The sequence below is a fragment of the Vigna unguiculata genome, chromosome 3, assembly GCF_004118075.2.
Source record: "Vigna unguiculata cultivar IT97K-499-35 chromosome 3, ASM411807v1, whole genome shotgun sequence".
Classification (NCBI taxonomy): Eukaryota; Viridiplantae; Streptophyta; class Magnoliopsida; order Fabales; family Fabaceae; genus Vigna; species Vigna unguiculata.
In genome coordinates, this window is record NC_040281.1 from 62,919,504 (window position 1) to 62,940,833 (window position 21,330).

Genomic DNA, 21,330 nt, shown 5'->3' on the forward strand with positions numbered 1-21,330 from the left:
TTTGCTTTGGAGAGAGAAAGCGAGGGTTGTGTTGTGTTCTGGTCCGTCCAAGGGCAGGGTGGGGTGGAAGGAAGTGTATCCTCACGCGCATGAGGCGCGTGTGAAGATGCAGTGCCACGTGGCATTGAAGATTCCAATCATAGATGCATATATATGGTAGTGAATAGAGTGCAGGCAGACGAGGAGATCCTCCTGCGTGAATTGGTTCTTCTTATGTTGTTGTGTGGACTACGTTAGGGTTAGGTTTAGGTTTAGGTTAAGATTAAGGTTCAAATATTTTCATGTTTTTTTAGCTTTGGTTTTGCCTTTTGCTTCCATGCCTCTTGCCATTTCTAGTACTCACTCACACACATCTTCACCAACCTTCTACTATATTATGGATTTTTCAATCAATTTTCGTTTATGTAATTTTCTATATTTTAAATGTGTGTTATTTTTTTTTTTATTTCAGTTAGCAAATTAAACTTAATTAGAATCCACATATATCTTAAAATGGATCTCCATCGTATCATACAATACATATACTAAACATCACATTTAAGTAATCCATTCTCAAATTTATTGCAATTTGAAAAGTTAAACAACTCATATATATAACTTTATTTGTACTTTCCAATCAAATATTAATGTGATCCTTTTAAATCAAAATAACGTACTGATTTTACTTGTAAACAATAATATCTTATAGATGATGCATAGCTCCTCTGTACTGTGTAAAATTACTTTAAATAAAAATTTAACAATCACAAATATTTGCGTTGAACATGTTGTAATTAACATATGTGCTTATGTAATTCATCAGGAGAGATGATTTTATTTTATATAACAGAGTTTAAATTTTATGCATAAGAATACAAAAGCTTGTGTTAACAATTGATTATAAGTTACATATAATTTTGAAGGTACTATAATATAAATCGAGATTTAACCATAATCCTTAAGCCCTGTGAATCTTAAATTTATTGTCACATCAACATAGTTCAAAAAGAAAAAAAAAAACTTATAATCTTTTATCTACATCAATAGTTCGTTAAATTAATGTAATATACAAAAATACTTGTTAATTCTTTATATATATATATATATATATATATATATATATATATAATATGCATACTCTTAGAAAATATAAATATAAGATGGTTTATATTATATAGTAATGTGGGATAGGAGAAGAAATTAAAATCTAAATTCTAACATATTTCATGTTTTAAAAAAATTATATTTGATTTTCTTTAAGAAAACTTGTTTAGCTAAAAACTTAAATTCTAGATTTAGAAGAAAAATGTTAAGTTTGGCATGCTTATATAATAATAATAATATATATAATAAATCATTTAATACAATAAAATATTAGGTGCATAAATCATAAAAATTTTATTTATATATATATTGAAAAATGTTAATTGAAATTATAAATATATGACACTTTTAAATTATATAATACTTTGCTTTTGTAGATGTAGGGTGAGATAGATCCAAAAGTTTGGCAGAGATCTGGAGTCTCAGTTGTCAGATTTATGGATTGGTCTGACATGTCTCTTAAAGATGTCTGATTTAATCTGACCTACCAGTTAAAAATGCCACACTTATAACATTTATACATTTTAACCAAAATAATATTGTTAAGTTTGATAGAATCACATGCATACATGATGATGAATATATATATATATATATATATATATATATATATATATTATCTTAAATTATTATATCAATCAGATGTTATAAATTATATCTATCTTCAATTATTTAGTTAATAATTCAAATTTACAAAACTGACTTATAAGTAAAATTCACAGTAATTTATATACCGTAAATCAATTTTAGTTGATGCCGAACTATCATTGAGTTAAAATTAATTTATATGTAAATTGAAGAAATTCTTTTTTATTTGTTTTATGTAAAAAAAATTATTTTTAACCCATGTAAACTAATTAATAAAAGTATTTATTTTGTTGATTTTTTTTAATAAAATGTACTTTGTGATAAATTTCCTTCAAACTTCTCTATACCTTGCCTAAAAACATCTAAATGCTATTAATTTAATATATGCATTTCAAATTTTTTATGTAAGAACAAAATAGACCAAGCAGTCTCCACAATATAACATCACATTTAGGTAAATCCATCCTCAAATTTATTGAATTTGAAAAGTTAAACAACTCATAACTTTATTTGTACTTTCCAAACAAATATTGATGATCTTTTTAGATAAAAATAACATACTGATTTTACTTGTAAACAATGGTGTCATATAGATGATGCATAGCACTTCTGAACTGTGTAAAATTGTTTTAAATAAAAAATTAAAATATCACAAATATTTTCGTTGAAGATGTTGTAATAAATATATGTACATATTTAATTGATAGGGAGAGATAGTTTTATTTTATATAAGAGATATTAAATTTTATGCATAAGCATACAAAAGTTTGTGTTAACAATTAATTATAAGTTAAATATAATTTTGAAGTACTATAATATAAATCAAAATTTAACTACATACAAATATTATGATTACTATAAAACTATTTATATATTGAATATTGAATGTAATATAGTTCATATAAAAAATTACATTAATGTATATATTTTGATAAATGTTTTGTCAACATTTAAATTATTGTCAAAATTTTATTATGTTCTAATCTTTACATAACTAAAAAATCTGAGTAAAAGATAATTCAAATATATCTTTTCTTTTAAAAATGTACTTTTTAAATAGAAATTTTAAACTCTAACATAAAATATATTTTTATGTTTTTTTAATATAAAATTAGCTAAATTTAAATAAAGGATGTTTGATTTTATTATATGAAGTTTATTCTCTGATGAATTTTAAAATTAATACCCGTAAAAAGTTTGAATGTACTATAATATAAATCAAAATTTAATTATAATCCTTAAACCTTATTAATCTTAATTTTTTTTCACGTCAACATAGTTCAAAAAGAAAAAAAAATCTTTTATATCCATTTATAATTCGTTAAATTAATGTAATATACCAAATACTTATTTATTCATTATATAATATATATATATATATATATATATATATATATATATATATTAAAAAATATTAATTGAAGATATAAATATATGATACTTTTAAACTATATAATATTTTACTTTTATAAATTTAGAGTGAAATAAATTCAAAAGTTTATTAGAGATCTGAAATCTCAGATGTCAGATTTATAGATTGGTTTGACATGTCTCTTAAAGATGTCTGGTCTAATCTGACCTGTATGATAAAAATTTCACACTTATGCATGTGAACAAAAACAATTTAAAATTTTAAAAAATATTGTTATGTTTGATAAACTCACATGTATAATGTAATTAGTATATGTATGTATATGTATATGTGTATGTATATGTATATGTGTAGTTTAATATAACGAACTTATATTTTCAATCAACTTAATTATAGACAACTATGTTAGAATAAATTAGACTGATTAATCTTTTAATATGATTATAAAAGATTAATTCTTTAATCAATATTTTATTTGGCATTTAATTTTTTTAAAACATACACTTTATTCTTTATATAATTTAAGTTCTTATTCGAGATCCATAATTTTTTTATTATTATTCCAAGTATCTAAGATTTTAAATGTTGTGTAATGTTAATACATTTTCATGCAGAAGTCTTAGACTTATAACTTTAAGTGGGTGACCTTATATATTTATGATGAAATATGTTATATATCTATATGGAAATCTATCATCTCACTTATAAGATTATGTATGATATAATTTAACTCGTCTATTAAAAAGTTCGATTTAAAACTTTTTTATCTAAAATGTTAAATTTTAGACATAAAAAAATATTATATTTGAAAGAATAAAATATAAATCATGTGTATTTTATGCACATTGCACAAATATTATTATATATAATAATATTTTTCTAACAACTTAATGGTTTAATATTTATATATACATAATAATAATTTGTCTTATAATGATGAGATAGATCTAACAATTTATAAGAAGTTTACAACTTAACTTATTAAATCTCCTGTTTAGTATAAAATGTTCATTAAAAAAATGTTAATAAATTTGATAAAATATCATGTTTAAATAATAATAATAATAATAATAATAATATATATTTTATATACAATGTGCATTGTATAAATAATGATAATATAAGTCTAATAACTTATACCAAATTTATAATCCAACTTATTAAATCTCATGTTTAGTATAAAATGTTGATTAAAAAGGTTATATGTGTACTTTTCAACAGTTAAATTTGGGATTTAAAAAAAATAATAATAAATTTTATAGATTATCACGTGTGAATAATGATAATATATATCTTGTATCAACACATTGTTTATATATATATATATATATATATATATATATATATATATATATATAGTATATTATAAATAATATAATCTTTTGATAATGGGTGCACCATATTTTATTAGTAATCTGCTGTCTAACCTGTTAGATGAGGATGTCTAATTTAGTATGATCTGTCAATAAAAGATAAAGTGAAGTTTAAACTTGTTGAACAAAACGTTAAATTTTAGGTTCTTAAACAATGTGTCAACTTTAACATACTGACATGTCTAAGTCATGATAAAATATATTTCATATATATATATATATATATATATATATATATATATATATATATATATATATTTTGATAAAACATTATATAATAAAAAAGTAGACATAAAAATTATGATTAATATTACATATATGAATATTAATTTAATTTATAAGTGTTCATTATTTTAACTTTTTTAACTATTTAATTTTGAATTTGATAAGAAGAAGAACCAGTAGGTTTAGAACGAAAAGTTTGCAATATTTGTAAGATTCTATAATTGGGGTGTAGATGATTGGAAGAGTACACCAAGATATGAGTTTTCATGGAAAGAGAATGCTTACTTTTCTTTCAAAGATGCAATCCACAATAACATTTTTATTGTGTGAAACCGAGTATGTAGTAATTAAAGGGGAGTATTTAATCAATGAATATTTAATCATATTTTTACTAATGTTTTAAGGGGTTTTTCATTTTTTACAAAGATAAACACTTTCGATGCTTAGGAAAGATGCTTGGAGGTTGTTAGGAGTGTGGAGAAGCTCTCCCCTCTCTTTTTAGGTTTTCTTCTTTATATATGGAGCTTTTGTCCTTTTTGGATTGAGAGGTTGATGAGGTATAAAATTAGAGGTGAAAATTTGAATTAGGTGTGATAAAACGGATTGGGCCAAACGGGCTAGTCTGTCAGTTTGGCCCATCCTATCCAACCTGTTAATTTAATGAGCCAAAATATAGATCAGTATGTCTCCGTTCATCAATATTTTTAATTAAAAATTAAAATAAAAAATATTTAAAAAGATTAAAATTTTGATACGAAATTTTTTAAAATTGTGTAAATATATAACAATTTTGTTATTTAAATTATTAACACTTACAAATTAAGTTCAAATGATTACTTATAATAAAGCAATATAACAGGCAAAAACATATTTAATCATATAAAATATTTCAACATTGCGGTGAATTATTTTGTGGGATATTAATAGTGATTTTAATATTTTTAATAAAATATTTTTTTTACCGAAGATTTTCTAGAAAAAATTATGTTATTATCAAAATACCTATAAACGACATTAAATCTATCAAAATAATAACAGAATTTTAAGAATGGAGTATTTTTACTCTTACTTTTACTTATGATACTATCATTTATATAGAAACAATAGAACATAGATGTATTTTCTTATCTCGGATCAAAGTTAATTTGGCTCCGCTAAAAATTTTAAGGTTAAATTATACTTTTAGTCCCAATTTTCGTAACAAAATTTGAATTTGGTCCCTCAATTATTTTTTATCTCAATTTGGTCCCTATTTTGGGAAATTTGACCCAATTAAGTCCTTTCCGTTAGTGGTGGAGTAACGGTGTTAAATGGGGTGCCACGTGTTAGCTTCTGGATTTTTTGAATTTTTTATTTTTTTTTGAATTTTTTTTTTGAATTTTTTTTTTATTTTTTATTAATTTTTTTAAAACTTTTTAAAAAAATAAAATTTTGCCACGTGTCAAACTGACATCGTGCCACGTGGCAGTGACAGTGCCACGTGTCACTATTTGGGAGGTGTCATTTTCTCATTCTCAACCCTGTATTTTATCTTTTGTCTCAATTTAGTCCCAATTTTTGTAAAAATTATGCAATTTCGTCCCCCTCCAAATTGAAACAAAAATTATAAAATGTTATACAAATATTTTTATTAAATTTGATTTTTTTATTCAAATTGATAAATTCAAATTGTTATTTTTATACTAACTAAAATATTTGTATAGAAATTATTGAATTTTACACATTTTAAAAATATGCAATTATTTAAAATATAAATTCAAATAAAAAACAATATTAAAGTATAATGTAATAAAATATCAATATAATTTATGAATTTTTTTATTAACATTATTTTCTATTAACAACTTTAAAACAATTTTAAATAAAGTTTAACGTAAAATATAAATTAAAATAAACTTAATCTTGTTAAAAATATTTACTTGAAATATCAATTTTGATAGAAATATTTGTGCATATTTATATAGAAATTAAATTTGGTTTCAATCTGGAGAGGGACAAAATTGTACAATTTTTACAAAAATTGGGACTAAATTGAGACAAAAAATAAAATACAGGGACCAAATTGAGGATGAGAAAATGACAACTCCCAAATAGTGACATGTGGCACTGTCAGTGCCACGTGGCACGATGTCCGCTTAACACGTGACAAAATTTTAATTTTTTTAAAAATTTTAAAAAAATTAATAAAAAATAAAAAAAATTCAAAAAATCCATAAGCTGACACGTGGCACCCCATTTAACACCGTTACTCCACCACTAACGGAAAGGACTTTATTGGGTCAAATTTCCCAAAATAGGGACCAGATTGAGATAAAAATTATTTGAGGGACCAAATTTAAATTTTGCTACGAAAATGGGGACTAAAAATATAATTTAATCAAATTTTAAATAGATCTTACGAATTAGCTTTTTTAAGTATATCATTTATGTGTCGATGAAAATTGAACTTAACTAGAAATAAAGTTACACAACAAAACTTTTGAATTGTCTTTTCTTTTTTCAAAATATTTTAATTTTTATGGATGGGACATTATTTTATATATATATATATATATATATATATATATATATATATGATAAAAAATATATTTAAAACTTAAAAAAATTGTATATAATACTTTTAAAACCTAAAAGGAAGAATGTATGATATATAAAAAAATATTATATTCTTAAAACAAAAAGAAGGCCATATACAATTTTAAAAATAATATAAATTTGGTATAATTAAGAAAGAAAAAAAAAAGTCGTAACTATTGTTTTTATCAAGTGAAGGAGTTAAATGGGCAAAGGAACTGAAGGACAATAGCTGAATCATAATCAGCTACCATCTCAACAGATAAGAAGTGTGAGTAGAACAAATCAAATCAGTATGTATACATGTATTTATATGTCAGATTTATCAACTTCGTCTTCATAAATTATATAAAATAATACATTATCATTAACTTACTAAGATTCAATAGTTTGTATAAGATTTTGTTTCTTTATAATGTTTTTAGAATCTTTGGTTGAAATCCTTATTGCAGGAAATATTTAAATTATAGTTCGTGTGTTAAATTAAGAACACCGATAAGATCAAACTCAATTTTAAAATGGTATGTTTGTGAATAGTGAATAATATTAATAAAAAATGTTATCAGTAATCTTTAAAAAGTGGAATAGTAGGTCCACATGATTAGACGCCGTTTATTCGGTTGAATTTCAATTTAATAAATTATTAAAACTAAATTAAATGAGTGCTTTACGGTTTAAATTGGCTTGCTTTTTGCTATTTTTATTTTTATAAAACCTTCTACACAATTGTTTTAATTAAAAGTTTTAATACTCGAAAAAGGATATCTATATTTAACCCAAAAACGTCAATTATTTGATTTGGAACCGTACAGGTACAGCAAGAGACCGTTACCATCTGACGGCAAATACTAAAAAAACACATAAATTACTTCTCCACGTGTGACTATTAAATATTATATATATATATATATATATATATATATATATATATATATGAGAATAATATTTTTTTTTATAATAAACATCTTCAAACGAATAAATAACGTATTTAAACATTTTTTTATATTAAAAGATATTTATAATTTACATTTTAAGTGTAATTTAGATTTGGTATTAAAAAAAATTGAAGATTTTTTTTTTAATTCTTAATTTTAAAAGTATATTTTATGAAGTGTTTTTGATTATATGTAAATTATTTTTAACATATATCGACATCATTGATTAAAATGTTTTTACGCAATATTAAATAATATCCATCAAATACAAGTTTTCACGTACAAACTTTATGTTGGTGTTAGTTAGAGTATTTATTTGGTTATAATAATACAAAAGATTTGGTGTGTTTTATCTTAATCTCGTGTGCGCAATGGGATTTTGAGCTTTCTACATCAGAGAGGCCTACTTATGTTTTATCTCCAACTAACAAAAGAGGTGTGAGTTTTTTATTTTATCATCATTCAATTCTAGGTATTCCGAATTTCTCATTCTGACTCCAATACTAATATTATGGGCAACTTCTCATTATTTTGTTTTTTTTAATATTATTTTCATCACTTTGGTTTATATGTTTATTTTTTTCATAGGAGTTTTGAATGATATCAGTTTTAAATATCTTATATTATTGAATGGAAAATTCATTGGACTGAAGAAAAATTACTGTGAATAATAATTTTATAAGCATGCCTACTTTTACCAGAGAATAGTTATGATAAAAAAAAAGAGAGAAGTAAAAATGAGATGTGATTAATAATTTTGGGGACCAGGAGTGAATGTTGTTGAGTTTTGAGTTGTGTGAATGTTGTGCAAAGGTAGTTTTTGAGTAGTGAGAGAGAAGTGGGAACCCATTTTCATGAAGGACCCACTCTATTCATCGGTAGCTGTCGAAGCCTTCAACACTTCTTATCACACACAAAGAGACAACAACCGAATGCAACACTTCACTTATGTTTGTTTTGTCTTTAAGGAGGCAATAAGATAGAAATATCAAACACCTATTCTCAATATTTTTTTTGCCATATATGTTCATCTACGCAATCACTTATGCTTAATGATATTTTCATGTCTTCAATGTCTTCAATTTTTATTATTAATGAAACTTTAACCAATTCTTTCAAAGTTGCCATGAAATGGGACAGTGACAGGGAGATTGACATTTCTTATGTTTTACCTGCTCAATTAACACATTTTTAATTTAATTTTCTTTTGTTTAAGTACTTTATTTCTTTGATAATTTTTTAAACGTATCATCCAAAAGCAACATTAGTAACACCAATTGTTTTTTTCTGTTTGCCTATATTCACCATTAACCTAGTTGTCGATAAGTAAATTCTATCTACTAAATACCTACTAGGCCAATTAACCAATTTAAAGATAAGTGAAGTCCATTATGCAGGAATTTTAAATGGTTGTGTGGCGATAAATATCCAGTGTTCCAAAATTGGGGTCAGTTACTCTTCTGGATTTGTGATATTAACAACAATATAAGAAATGAAACCAAATCACAGTCAATTATCCTGTGTATTCAAGTTGAAGAACAAGGTTATCTGTTGATCTCTGTTTCATATATGCATCAGTTGAGTTAGAAGTAACATATGGTTACTCAAAGCTTTCAGTACCAGGGTGACATTGCACTTTCTAAGTATTTGTAGATACTGACGTATCTGCCAAAACAAGTTGTCGGGAATTTCGGAACTTACAGTAATGACTGATGACACTAATTGAAAAGCGAATGCTCACTTGTAGAATGACTAATGATAATAGTTAAATAGCGAAACCCGCTAGCTAAGATACAAGGTTGAAAATATTGTGTTCCCAAACACATGTTCCGGTCTCTCAAAGGATGGTGGAACCTACCAGAGACTAAAATAGTGTTCTCAACTGGGAATGTTCTCAACTAGCAAATAATGAGTTACAGGTTTCATCATAAATCACTTACCCCAAATCAACTTTGATATCCATTTGTTGCTAACTGAATCATTCTTTCTGTTGAGTCCAGATCTTCACAGTTTTGTCATTGCCAAGTGCACCAGAAGCAATCATGTTCTCTGTCGGGTGACATGACACAGAAACAACTGTATCAGAATGGCCTTCTAATTTCTGTACTATTTTCCTTGACTGAAGTTCCCACAAGTATATAGAGTTATCTTCTGATCCACCAACAACGTACTTTCCATTTGTTATAGAAAAAGTTGATGAAAGGCAGTATTTTGAATTAACGTGACCAGTGTAAGTCTTCAGAAACTTCCCAGTTGAATAGTTCCAAAGCCTCTGTAGGAAAAGAAAATTTTCACATGTAAGAATGACCTAAACATCGAATTGAAAAACACTAGTAACCAAATTAGCTACCAAATTAACTGCAACTGAGTGAGTGATTAAGTGATTAATAAAATGAAAAAAGTAATCAAATTAGCCATTTGCCATTACATGCGAATAGTACATCACAAACTAAAAGCTCATCAGAGAAACAAATAAACCCGTTCTAGTTCTTGAAATTGAAATGTTGGTCATAGTTTCTAATATAACAAAATCCTCCTAATTAGTCAGTCATAGAAAATGTCATTCACTTTTTAGTGAAAAGAAAAATACTAGAATGGCATTTACGGAGTGAAAACTAAAATGAGAATTTTGAAAAGTCGAAATCGACAAAAATAGAGGTTTAGTGCATGTTTGGTTTAATGTTTGCAAACGTAAAATGAACTTCGTTGTGGAAACTTAAGTTTTAAAAGCAACCTTGTGTCGCTTTCATTTGAAACTTGCTTTGAAGCTACACATGAACATGAACATGAACATGAAAATGCAGTTCACCCTTTTTTCACACTAGAGCAATGTAACTTGAAACACCAATTCCACTGGCTTGTTTTTTCTCTTCATATTTATAAAGCCAGAGATCCAAAAATCTAAGTACAGTTAAAAAAAAAAAAATCCAATGGAGCTCATGAGTACAGTCACTATTCAGAGAATCCCATAATCGTGATTCCTTAAATCCATAATATCATAATAAGCCTGCCATTTTCCACGGGTTCAGAAAGACAAAACAGAAGTGCTACGACACAAGGCAATAGTAACTTGGTTCAAGTCCAAGACCAAAGCGTAAGTAACAACAGAAAACCCTGAAAGACTGAGCTCAGAACTCGAAATTGAAACTTCAATAGAAAAGCAATGCACCTTCTCAGTTTCGAAAGTTGCAAACACATTCGTCACACAAGCAAAACACACCAAACCTGAAACTAATGTATGCCGTGTTTCCATAAATTTCTCAATAAGTGCGTATAGGCGAAGAAAAAGCAAAACTAAAGCGAATTAAGATACTTGTATAAGCTAAAACTATCTTTCCAAAGAACCAGATTTTTTTCTCCTAATAAATTAGCATGGTTGTGGAAAAATGTACCCTAAATTTATCCAAACATGGGCGAATGTTGAATGAATTAAGAGAGTGTAAGAGGAATTACGAGAGTATTGTCGAGGGTGCCAACGAGGATGAACTTGGCGTTGGGGGAAAACTTGACAAATGAGACGGGAGGGTTCTCGTCGTCGATAAGGGTCTTGACGCAGTGGCCAGTGGAGGCGTCCCAGATTCGGCAGAGGCCGTCGTAGCTGCTGGAGACAATGAGGGTGCCGTCGCGGTTGAAGTCGACGGCGGTTACGGGGTCGGAGTGGGCGGGGAGGACCTTGAGGCACTTGCCGGACTTTACGTCCCAAACCCTAACGGTCTCGTCGAAGGAGCCGGAGACGATGACGTTGGACTGAGGGTTGAAATTGACGCAGAATACGTAGTTAGTGTGGCCCTGCAGCGTCTTTATGAGGGACCCCGTCGGGACGTCCCAGAGGCGGAGGGTCTTGTCGTCGGAGGCGGAGACAAGGAAGCGGGAGTCGGAGGAGAAGGCCAGGTCCGATACGCCCTGCTCGTGTCCAGAGTACTCCTGCATCGGGGAGAGAGAGAGACTGTCGGAGTCGGAGTCGGAGTTCGTAAAGCCGTAGGTTCGGAGCGTCTTGTCGGCGGAGGAGGAGGCGAGGAGGCGGCCGTTGGAGGAGAATTTGACGGCGGAGATGGCGCGCTTGTGGCCGGTTAGGGTTTGAGAAAGAGTGTAGGGTTTGAAGGAATCTGAATCCGACGATGCTTTCGCTTCCGTCGACATTTCTTCACTTCAACTCTCGCTTTCACTATTAAATTCACCTTTCTCTCGCACTCTTCTGTCACCTCAGAACTGAAGAAAAAACCAGAAGAGAACAACGTAGTAGAAACAAACACTTACCCTCGTCTCAATTTCTCTCCCTAACCCTTTATTTTTCTCAATCAATTCAATGCTGTCTTTTTATACACTTAAATAAATCTCTCTCTATTCTCAATAATTCTCGTGTTTATAAAATTTTAATTTTACCACACCAATTTTCACTGATGTCAGCACATTAACCACATAAATGGGTTTAAAAACATCGTTATTTATCAATTTTTCTATATTACCATTATTAAATATAAAATTAAGTAAACATTGAATTACATCCAATTTTGAAGAATTTTCTGGTTTTTATTATTATATTCAGTTATTAAGTTAATGATTCTTGATATTTGATCCAATAAGATATGATAAAACTGGTATAATATATTAAAATATTACCTTTAACTAAAAAATGTTAACAGGATAAGATAATTATTTTCTCCTTAATTCATTGTTATTGGTGCTTTATGTGAAATTAGAACAGGTGGCCACAATAGTAAAAAAAACAAGTATATTTATGTTTTAAATAAGCTAAAGTAATACGTAAATCTATTAGAATACTTTTTATTATTTTTTCTATTTGAATGACCGAAAAAAAAAGTTACTGGGCTAAACAAAAAAGCAAATAATGATTTTTTTAAAATAGTTTTTAGAGTGAAGCCCGTCGCTGAAAGCGTTTATTCTGGTGCTGGTAGGGTTGACGGCGGTGAAAGTCCAAACTCGTGCGGCGGAAGCGGTGGGTCTACCTCCATTCTCATCCCATGAACACCATTCTCCGCCACCGTCTAAGGCTAAGTCCGACACCTATTCTGTACTGTTTCCCCTTATCCCTTTTTCCCCAACCCTTTCACTTTTTCTCAACAACCACTTCTGATCCCTGCGCCTTCACCTTATCCTATCTCACCAACACCTGCGGCTTCTCGCACGAGGTCGCACTTAAACTATCCAAACGACTTCGTTTCGAAAGCGCCGAAAAACCCGATTCCGTCTTCTCTTTCTTCCGAACCCACGGTTTCTCCGCCTCCCAGATCCACCGCATCTTCTACCAAGCCCCCGATCTCATGCTATGCGACCCCACCAAAAGGCTTCTCCCCAAATTCCAATTCTTAGCCGCTAAAGGCGCTTCTCCCTCCGACACCATTCTCACCGTCTCCAAGAGCCCCCGTTTCCTTCGTTACAGTCTCAACAACCATATCATCCCCATCTTCGAACTCATCCGAACCTTCTTGCCCTCCGACCTCAAAGCCCTCGCTGTTCTCATCGCCTGTCCCAATTTCATTGGAGACTCTCGTGTTGCCTCCAACGTTCAGTTGTTGCTCGATACCGGAGTAACGCACACCGGCATTCGCTACTTGCTCTGCTCTCGCCCTTCGGTTCTGTGCTCCGACCTGAGACCCGCTATTGAGGAAGTGAAGCTGTTGGGGTTTGAGCCTTTGAAGCTGAGCTTCGCTCTGGCGCTTCTGGCCAAAAGGGCTGTTTCGAAACCCCTTTGGGACGCCAAAGTCGACGCCTTGAAGAAATGGGGTTGGTCCGAGGATGATATTTTGGTTGCTTTTAGGAACCAGCCTAACGTTATGCTGCGCTCCAAGGAGAAACTTAATGCAGTGATGGGGTTTTGGGTTGGTCAGCTTGGTTGGGATTACACCGCGCTTATTTCGTCCCCAACGTTGTTTTCGTACAGTTTGGAGAAAAGGGTTGCACCGAGGGCTTTGGTTGTGCAGTATCTTCTCTCCAAAGGATTGGTGAAGAAAAGTGCTAGCTTGGTCACACCGTTTGGTATGTCTGATGAATTGTTTCTGCAAAAGTACGTGAAACGTTTCAAGGAGGAAACGCCCAGGTTACTAGAGCTATATCAGACAGCACAGGGAACATCCTAGCATCTGGTTGTTGATATTTAACTCATGGATGCATACGAGCTTTTGTGTTGTTCATCTCTAACCAGTATGTCTCATTCGACTATTGTCATGTTTTTGTCTTTGTTGTACGTACATTTTCAAATTAAGTCACAATTTTTTATTTATGGCAGTAGTCTAATATTTTATAGGTGATTGATCCAGGAGAGCAAAAAGTTTTGTCTTTGTAGAAAACCTTTGCAAGTAATATTCATATTGATTCTCATTTCCCCTTCTTTTTAGTTTGTTTCATTTAAATGTACTCTTCAATGGTGCGTATCTTCATGAATTGTGAGATTAGAATTCTGCTTGAATTTGTAGCAATTTTTTTACCAGCTGAGCACGAGACCAAGAGGCTGTACAAATCAAACATCTCTTCTACTATGGTGGCAATTCAATTTCAGCTAGAGTAGATCTCCTGCAATATCATAAATGCTTTTATGTCCTATAGGCAAATCTGGGTGATTGAATGGTTTGTCTAAGATTTTGTATTTTGTATACAAATTTTGTAGCAATTCTTTTATCCTGTAAACTGACTCCCCATGAATTTGAATCTTCTTCTCATAATCATCTGACATTAAGTCATAACAATGTGCATCACAAGATATTCAAATTAGCCTTTTTCCTCTTTACCATCTTCATTTGACCTGCAACTTTGTTGTTTGCTACATTATTTATAACAACTTGGAACAACATTGTCCTTCCCCACATCTTTAAAAATGATATCTATTATCTCAATTTGGAAATTATATCTGTTATCTCAAACTTTTGCAGTGTGTTTGGATATTGTAGATGCATCTATGGATTTTGTAAACGCGGTTCCCTTCGGCTGCCTACTGTAAAAGTCTTTTTCTTCCTTTCATTCATATGTGCTTGTAAAGTGCTGAATTTTTCACATCCTCCTTCAAATACTTGACTACAATCTCATGATTCCTTGATTCTTACGTGCTTGTAAAAGTATAGGATTTTCCACATTGTCCAAGGAGGTTTACATCCAAAGGCAATACTACAAAAGCCAAATCAAACATAGTATTAAATTCCTCACTCTTTGCTACATCAAAAGGTGTTGCTTGACATGCTTCCTCTCTTGCACCTTTCTTAAATCGCACATTTCTTAAACATGGTATTGATGGTAGCTTGTGTTAAGTACTCTTTCCTTAAAGATATTTCTGGGACTGTCGACGCTAAATGTTTCATTGTTTTTCTTTTTCTTTTTTTATCAGTAGTTTCTGCACTTTCCTCTTTCATATAATTTTTTATCAAATTTTGTTGCAAATCAATAACAGTTTCCCACATTTTCCTTCTTCATTTCATCAGTAACACTCTTGCAAGCTTCCACATCCTTTTAAGTACCAACCAAGTGATGTTTCAACTGGTAAACTCCTTGTGGTATACCTTTTGCCAGTATTTGTATTTAAGTTTTCTAGTATCCCACAACTTTCCAAGCTATATAACTCCTATTTCTTGGAGAATTTATGTGAGCCATAAGTGCAGAGGAGTTTGGAATTTGGAATTGAATTTGAAAGTCATTTGGTAATCAATGAAGGAGAAGGAATGAAATTAGAGTGAGTAAAAGTGTTTTTAAGCAGTCAAAAGGAGAGCATAATTGTCTTTATGATTTTGGGATAGTGTCAATATTTTATGTTATTAGGTTTAAATTTTATTGGTGTTGGTAAGGGGAAAGCAGCAACAGCCACAGCTTATTGGCAATAACCATGTTGTGACGTTTCTCGGGCCATATTTTAGACAAAGAAAAATGATATTTTAACCCACTTTTTTTGACCCACTTTTAACCCACCACTTCAATCACCATTAGATCATCTTTTTTTATTCTTTTTGGTGATGTGATGTATGATCTAATGGTGATTGAAGTGGTGGGTTAAAAGTGGGTCAAAAAAAGTAGGTTAAAGTATCATTGTCCTTTAGACAAAAGGGGTAACTGGAGGGTTACGTGGAAGTAATTGGGCTGTGAAGGAATAAAAAATGGGCCTAAGCTTCTCGTTATAAAACTCTAGTCACGTGACCCGACTTACCAAAATTGATAATGCTATTTGGACTAACTTGATCTCATATATTATTCCTGATTAACTATGGACTTGCACTGGTTTAACAGTCATATTTCAGTTTTCAGTTTGAAACTGATTTTTTATTAGAATAATTACTGAAGATAAATTTAAGAATTAAATATATTTTTAATTTCCAAAATTTAATATAAGATTATGAAATTAAAATTCGTTTTTATTTTAAATTTCGATTTAATTATCAAACTTTATCAATAAATAAATATAATTTTTATAATCAATAAATATAATTTTTTATTTACGTATTTTAAATTAACATTTAAGTTGAAATATAATAAATTGTGTAAATAATTAAAATATTACTTAACAATTTAAAAAAGTTAATAGTAAAAATTTAAAAAGTTATATTTATTTATTATTTATTATTCAAATTTAAAGACTAAAATATATTAAAATTTAGAATATAAAAGAATTTTTAAATCAAAATATAAGAACTAAAAACTTTAATCCCAAATTTAAAAATCTAAAAGAAAATAAATAATTTTGGTGGTAAAAGACATTGAATTTATACACTCAGATTATAACCATTCTTGATGTTAATGCAACCAGTATTTAAAATAGTTATGTAAAAATATTGTTTATGAAACACATTTTGCAATTAAACGTAAAAAATAACCTTAATAATTAAAAATAATCATCTAAGTGAAAACCAAACTCAGGCTCAGGCAAACCAAAATGTCTAGTGTATTTTTGGTAATTTTTTCAGAATTCTAGATAATTGGGAAAAAATATTAAAAATTACTTTTAATTCTATAGTCAGTATTTCTTGTGAAAATAAAGTTTTTATATAATATTAAAAATTATGTTTTGCAAAAAAAATAAGTTTCTGGTTAATTTAGTGAAGTTACGAGTATTTTGATAATTTTTTGGGATTTGACCCAGAAAATGTAAGAATTCTCAAAATTTGTTTATGTATTTTAAATATAAAGCAATGAATATTCTGTAAATAAAAATTGGTGAAAAACAAGGTGATTTAAATATAAATTTAGAGAATTTTATATAAATGTTTTAATTTTGATATTAATATGAAAAAGTTATATATCAAACTTTTTGCTATTTCTATAATTATCACTATTTTTATTTCTGAATATTGCATATTGATGTTTACAATCTTCTAAAATCCAGCTTCAACATAGTCTCTGTCACTGAGAGCATTTTGGTGATTTTGGCAAATTCAAATTCCACATTCTTCGGCGGTGTGGTGTTGAATATCGCCATATTGGGGCTTTTCCCTCCTCGAATCAAAACACACATTGGGTTCTGTTCTTTTCAAATACACGTTCGTTCGTTCGTTCGTCAGAAGATTGAATTTCTTCACTCAATGTGCTTCTACTTCGTATATGGTGAGCCCTTACCCTACTATGCTCACACAACTATGTCACATATTCGAATTTAGGGTTTCATTTTGTATGATGCAGTTGTTACAATTCCAATCTACATTCGCTAGGTTCACCATTGTTGTTTGAATAGGAATCCATGTTCAGAATTTACCCCCGCACAACCCTTGGTTGTGCCGAGGTTTTCGAATTCACAACCCTAAAATGGAACCCTCTTCTCCAACACCAATTTCCTAAATTCCAGTTCTGCACTGCCACCTCCACCTCCACCTCCAACTCACGCTCTTTCGTGGTCTCGTACCTCGTCAACAACTGTGCCTTCTCCCAAGAAACCGCTCTCAAAGCTTCCCGCAATCTTTATTTTTCGAAACCCCAAAAACCTGATTCTGTTCTCTCCTTCTTCCGAAACCACGCCTTCTCCAACTCTCATATATCTCAAACCCTCCAAAAAAGCCCCGTGCTACTTTCATACAACGCCCAAAAGGTGCTGTTGCCAAAGTTTGAATTTTTGCGTTCCAAAGGTGCTTCATCCCTTGACATTATTCACACCGTTACCGCCTGCCCTAATTTTCTCCGACGAAGCTTGGAGAACCATATAATCCCAACATATGAATTTATTAGAGGGCTCCTTCAAAACTTTTTAACGGACAAACAAATCATTGATTTTGTGATTCTCAATCCTCCTTTACTTTATGAAAGCTGTGTGGCACCTAACCTCAAATTGTTGCTTGATAGTGGAGTTACCCACTCAAAAATTGTTAAATTGCTCCAGAGATGGCCTCGTGTACTCTACCTTGGCGACATTTCAAAGACAGTTCAGGAGTTGAAGCAAATGGGCTTCGATGCTTCACTTTATACTTTCTGCGTGGCGTTGCTTGCTAAAAGAACCGTAAACGAAAGCAAATGGGCCAAGAAGATTGACACTTATAAGAGGTGGGGATGGTCCCAAGAACAAGTTCTTCTAGCATTTAGGAAGCAGCCTTATTGTATGCTGTCATCCTGTGATAAAATTAATGCCGTGATGAGTTATTGGGTGGAGCAGGCAGGCTTCAATTCTGTGGATCTTGTCAAATCTCCTGGAGTTATTTTACTGAGTCTCCGAAAAAGGATTGCTCCTAGGGCTTGTGTCTTGCAGTTTCTTGTCTCAAAACGTCTGCTACGGAAGGATGCCAGCTTAACGGCACCATTTGTTCTGACTGAGAAGTTGTTCCTGGAAAACTATGTGAAACGTTTTAGGGAGGATTCTTCTCATCTGTTAAAGCTGTACACAGAAAATATGAGCCTTGGAAATGATAGGGATAAGGCTTGTATGTGAACTTGTCTTCAGGTTTGTTAGTTCTTAGAGATCTTCCCTGCAAAAATTTATGTTTTTCAGGAACATGGTTCATATGCAGATGATTTTGTCAGATTACTAATTTAGCCTCAGCTAGAAATTTGTGAGTTGTTTTACGAAAGATTCTTGTCATGTGTAGAAACAGTGTAGTAAATTTTTTCTAAAGAAAGGGACTTCTGGTCTTAGGCATATTGCAGTGGCTTCAGTTATCTTCTATCTACGAGTTTGATTTCGCCAGCTTAGCTATCGGTAGTTATTTTAGCAAAAGTTTATGGAATAATTTGAGTAAATAGGATGGTGAGGCTGTATCTGAAACCGAGAGGGTGCTAGCATCTTGTAGATGGTTAAATATTGAATGTAGATTTCGTTGTCAACTACTGTATTTCTTCATCTTTGTATAGGGTTGGGCAAAATAAACCAAACTGTACTGCACTACCAAAAACTGCACTGAACTAAAAAATTGTTCGCATGAACTGCACTGAACTGGAAAACAATTCAGATGAACTGAACTGAACTGTTATTCTTAAAAATAAACTGGACTGAACTGCACTGAACTACACTGCACTATAATATAAACTGAATTGAACTATTATAAACTGAACTATTTTATGAACTGCACTACGTCAGAACTGAACTGCACTATTTTTGGACTGAACTACACTAATTTTTAACTTAACTACACTGTTTTTGAACCATTTTTGAACCGAATTGCATTGATTTTGAATAAACTTCACTCTTTTTGAACTGAATTGTACTATTTTTGAACCAGATTGCATTGATTTTGAATTGAATTGCACTATTTTTGAACTGAATTACACTATTTTGAATTGAATTGCACTAATTACATATGATTGTACTACGCAATAATAATCTAAAGTTTATAATTTGAAAATGCTTAGAAAATAATACTTGAAATATGCATCATACTTCAATACACCAATTAACATTTTTATAATTTTTTTATTTATATTAAAGTTTTTCGTAACTTAAAATGTAATTAAAATATTAAAATTAATATAATAAATATAAATATCGGTATTAACTTATTTTTTATATTTTAAAATCTTATGTAATATTACTTTTTAGTTTTACAATGTTTATTATGTTGCGTAAATTTTTTTAAAAGGATTTATTTTAGAAAATTCTCAAAATTAATATTTTTTTTAACATTTGTATTCATTAATATTTGTGTGAAAAATGTTATAGAAATTTTATAAAGTTCTAAAATTAATATTTTAAGAATTTTTTAAAATAAATTCTCTTTAAAAAAGTTGATGCCATATAATAAATATTTTAAAACTAAAAAATAATATTACATAAGATTTTAAAATAAAAAATACGTTAGTACCAATATTTATATTTATTATACTAATTTCAATATTTAATTTACAAAAAACTTTAATATAAATAAAAAATTATAAAAATGTTAGCTGTCACAGAATTTAATTTTTAAAAATAACTTCTGTAAAATCATAACATAAAAATAACATTACATAGTAAAATTCATTCAAAATAAAATAAGATATTGAATTAATTTATAATTTTTTTAATAAATTAATTATAAATATGTTATATTTTTCTCAAAGAAAGAGTAAAGAAAAAAATTAAGACAAAATAAAATAAATATTTCAATATGAAAGAGAAAGAATAGAAGGTAAGATATAAAACACATAAGTCCAATTCTTATCCTAATACTAATATTTTATTTGAGGTATTTTGCTCTTTCAATCTACTATAGTTCAATAGTTAACTTAGTTAACTTAGTTAATTTAGCATAAGTTTAGTTTCTTAAAACTGAACTATTTTATAGTACAGTTCAATTATTATTATGAATAGTTTAGTATATTTTAGTTTAATATAATACAATTAACTATAGTTTAGTATAATTTAGTAAATTATGCCCAACCCTATTCTTGAATGTTTTATACTCCTGTCTAAATCTGGATTCCTACCGGTCTAATTGTGTATCTATACCTGCACACGTTTCTCTGTATATAGAACCAGGAATACCAGAAATTGTCAGGACAATTAAGACAAACCACTGTCTCCAAGAATACAACGAGTAGATAGAAAACAGTCTATTCAAATTCAACATTTCTAGATGCACTTTAGAAGATGGTCTTTAGTGCTTTTCATAAGACATCACGATTTCAGAGCTAAAATATCACATTTCTCTACTTTGATTCCAAATCATGTAACAATTTCTGCAACTATATCCTTAAACGAAAAATTAATCTGTTTTAACGAATCTCGATTTGGTAGAGATTTTGGAAACATATTTCTAGGTTTACTAATAACATCATTGACCCAGTGTAG

General features: G+C 29.6%; 3 protein-coding genes across 10 annotated transcripts; 2 read left to right on the plus strand and 1 right to left on the minus strand.

The window, feature by feature from the left end:
- Positions 1–9,694: 9,694 nt before the first annotated feature.
- On the minus strand, positions 9,695–12,454 carry LOC114175600 (COMPASS-like H3K4 histone methylase component WDR5A). The gene is made up of 2 exons (XM_028060360.1): positions 11,604–12,454; positions 9,695–10,422 (listed from the first exon to the last, which is right to left on the minus strand). Exons 1-2 carry the CDS (start codon positions 12,288–12,290, stop codon positions 10,129–10,131), a joined length of 981 nt encoding a protein of 326 aa, XP_027916161.1. The 5' UTR covers positions 12,291–12,454; the 3' UTR covers positions 9,695–10,128.
- Positions 12,455–12,978: 524 nt separating this feature from the next.
- LOC114175923 lies at positions 12,979–15,140 on the plus strand. 8 transcript variants are annotated; one of them, XM_028060773.1, is made up of 3 exons: positions 12,979–14,312; positions 14,401–14,467; positions 14,585–14,848. In XM_028060773.1, exon 1 carries the CDS (start codon positions 13,133–13,135, stop codon positions 14,246–14,248), a length of 1,116 nt encoding a protein of 371 aa, XP_027916574.1. In that variant the 5' UTR covers positions 12,979–13,132; the 3' UTR covers positions 14,249–14,312; positions 14,401–14,467; positions 14,585–14,848. The 8 variants fall into 8 exon arrangements, with proteins under 8 accessions (XP_027916574.1, XP_027916576.1, XP_027916570.1 ...); XM_028060775.1 differs by having other exon boundaries at positions 14,600–14,848; XM_028060769.1 differs by having other exon boundaries at positions 14,416–14,467.
- A 2,317-nt stretch (positions 15,141–17,457) lies between these two features.
- LOC114176780 lies at positions 17,458–19,203 on the plus strand. The gene has a single exon (XM_028061941.1). It carries the CDS (start codon positions 17,821–17,823, stop codon positions 18,994–18,996), a length of 1,176 nt encoding a protein of 391 aa, XP_027917742.1. The 5' UTR covers positions 17,458–17,820; the 3' UTR covers positions 18,997–19,203.
- Positions 19,204–21,330: the final 2,127 nt, after the last annotated feature.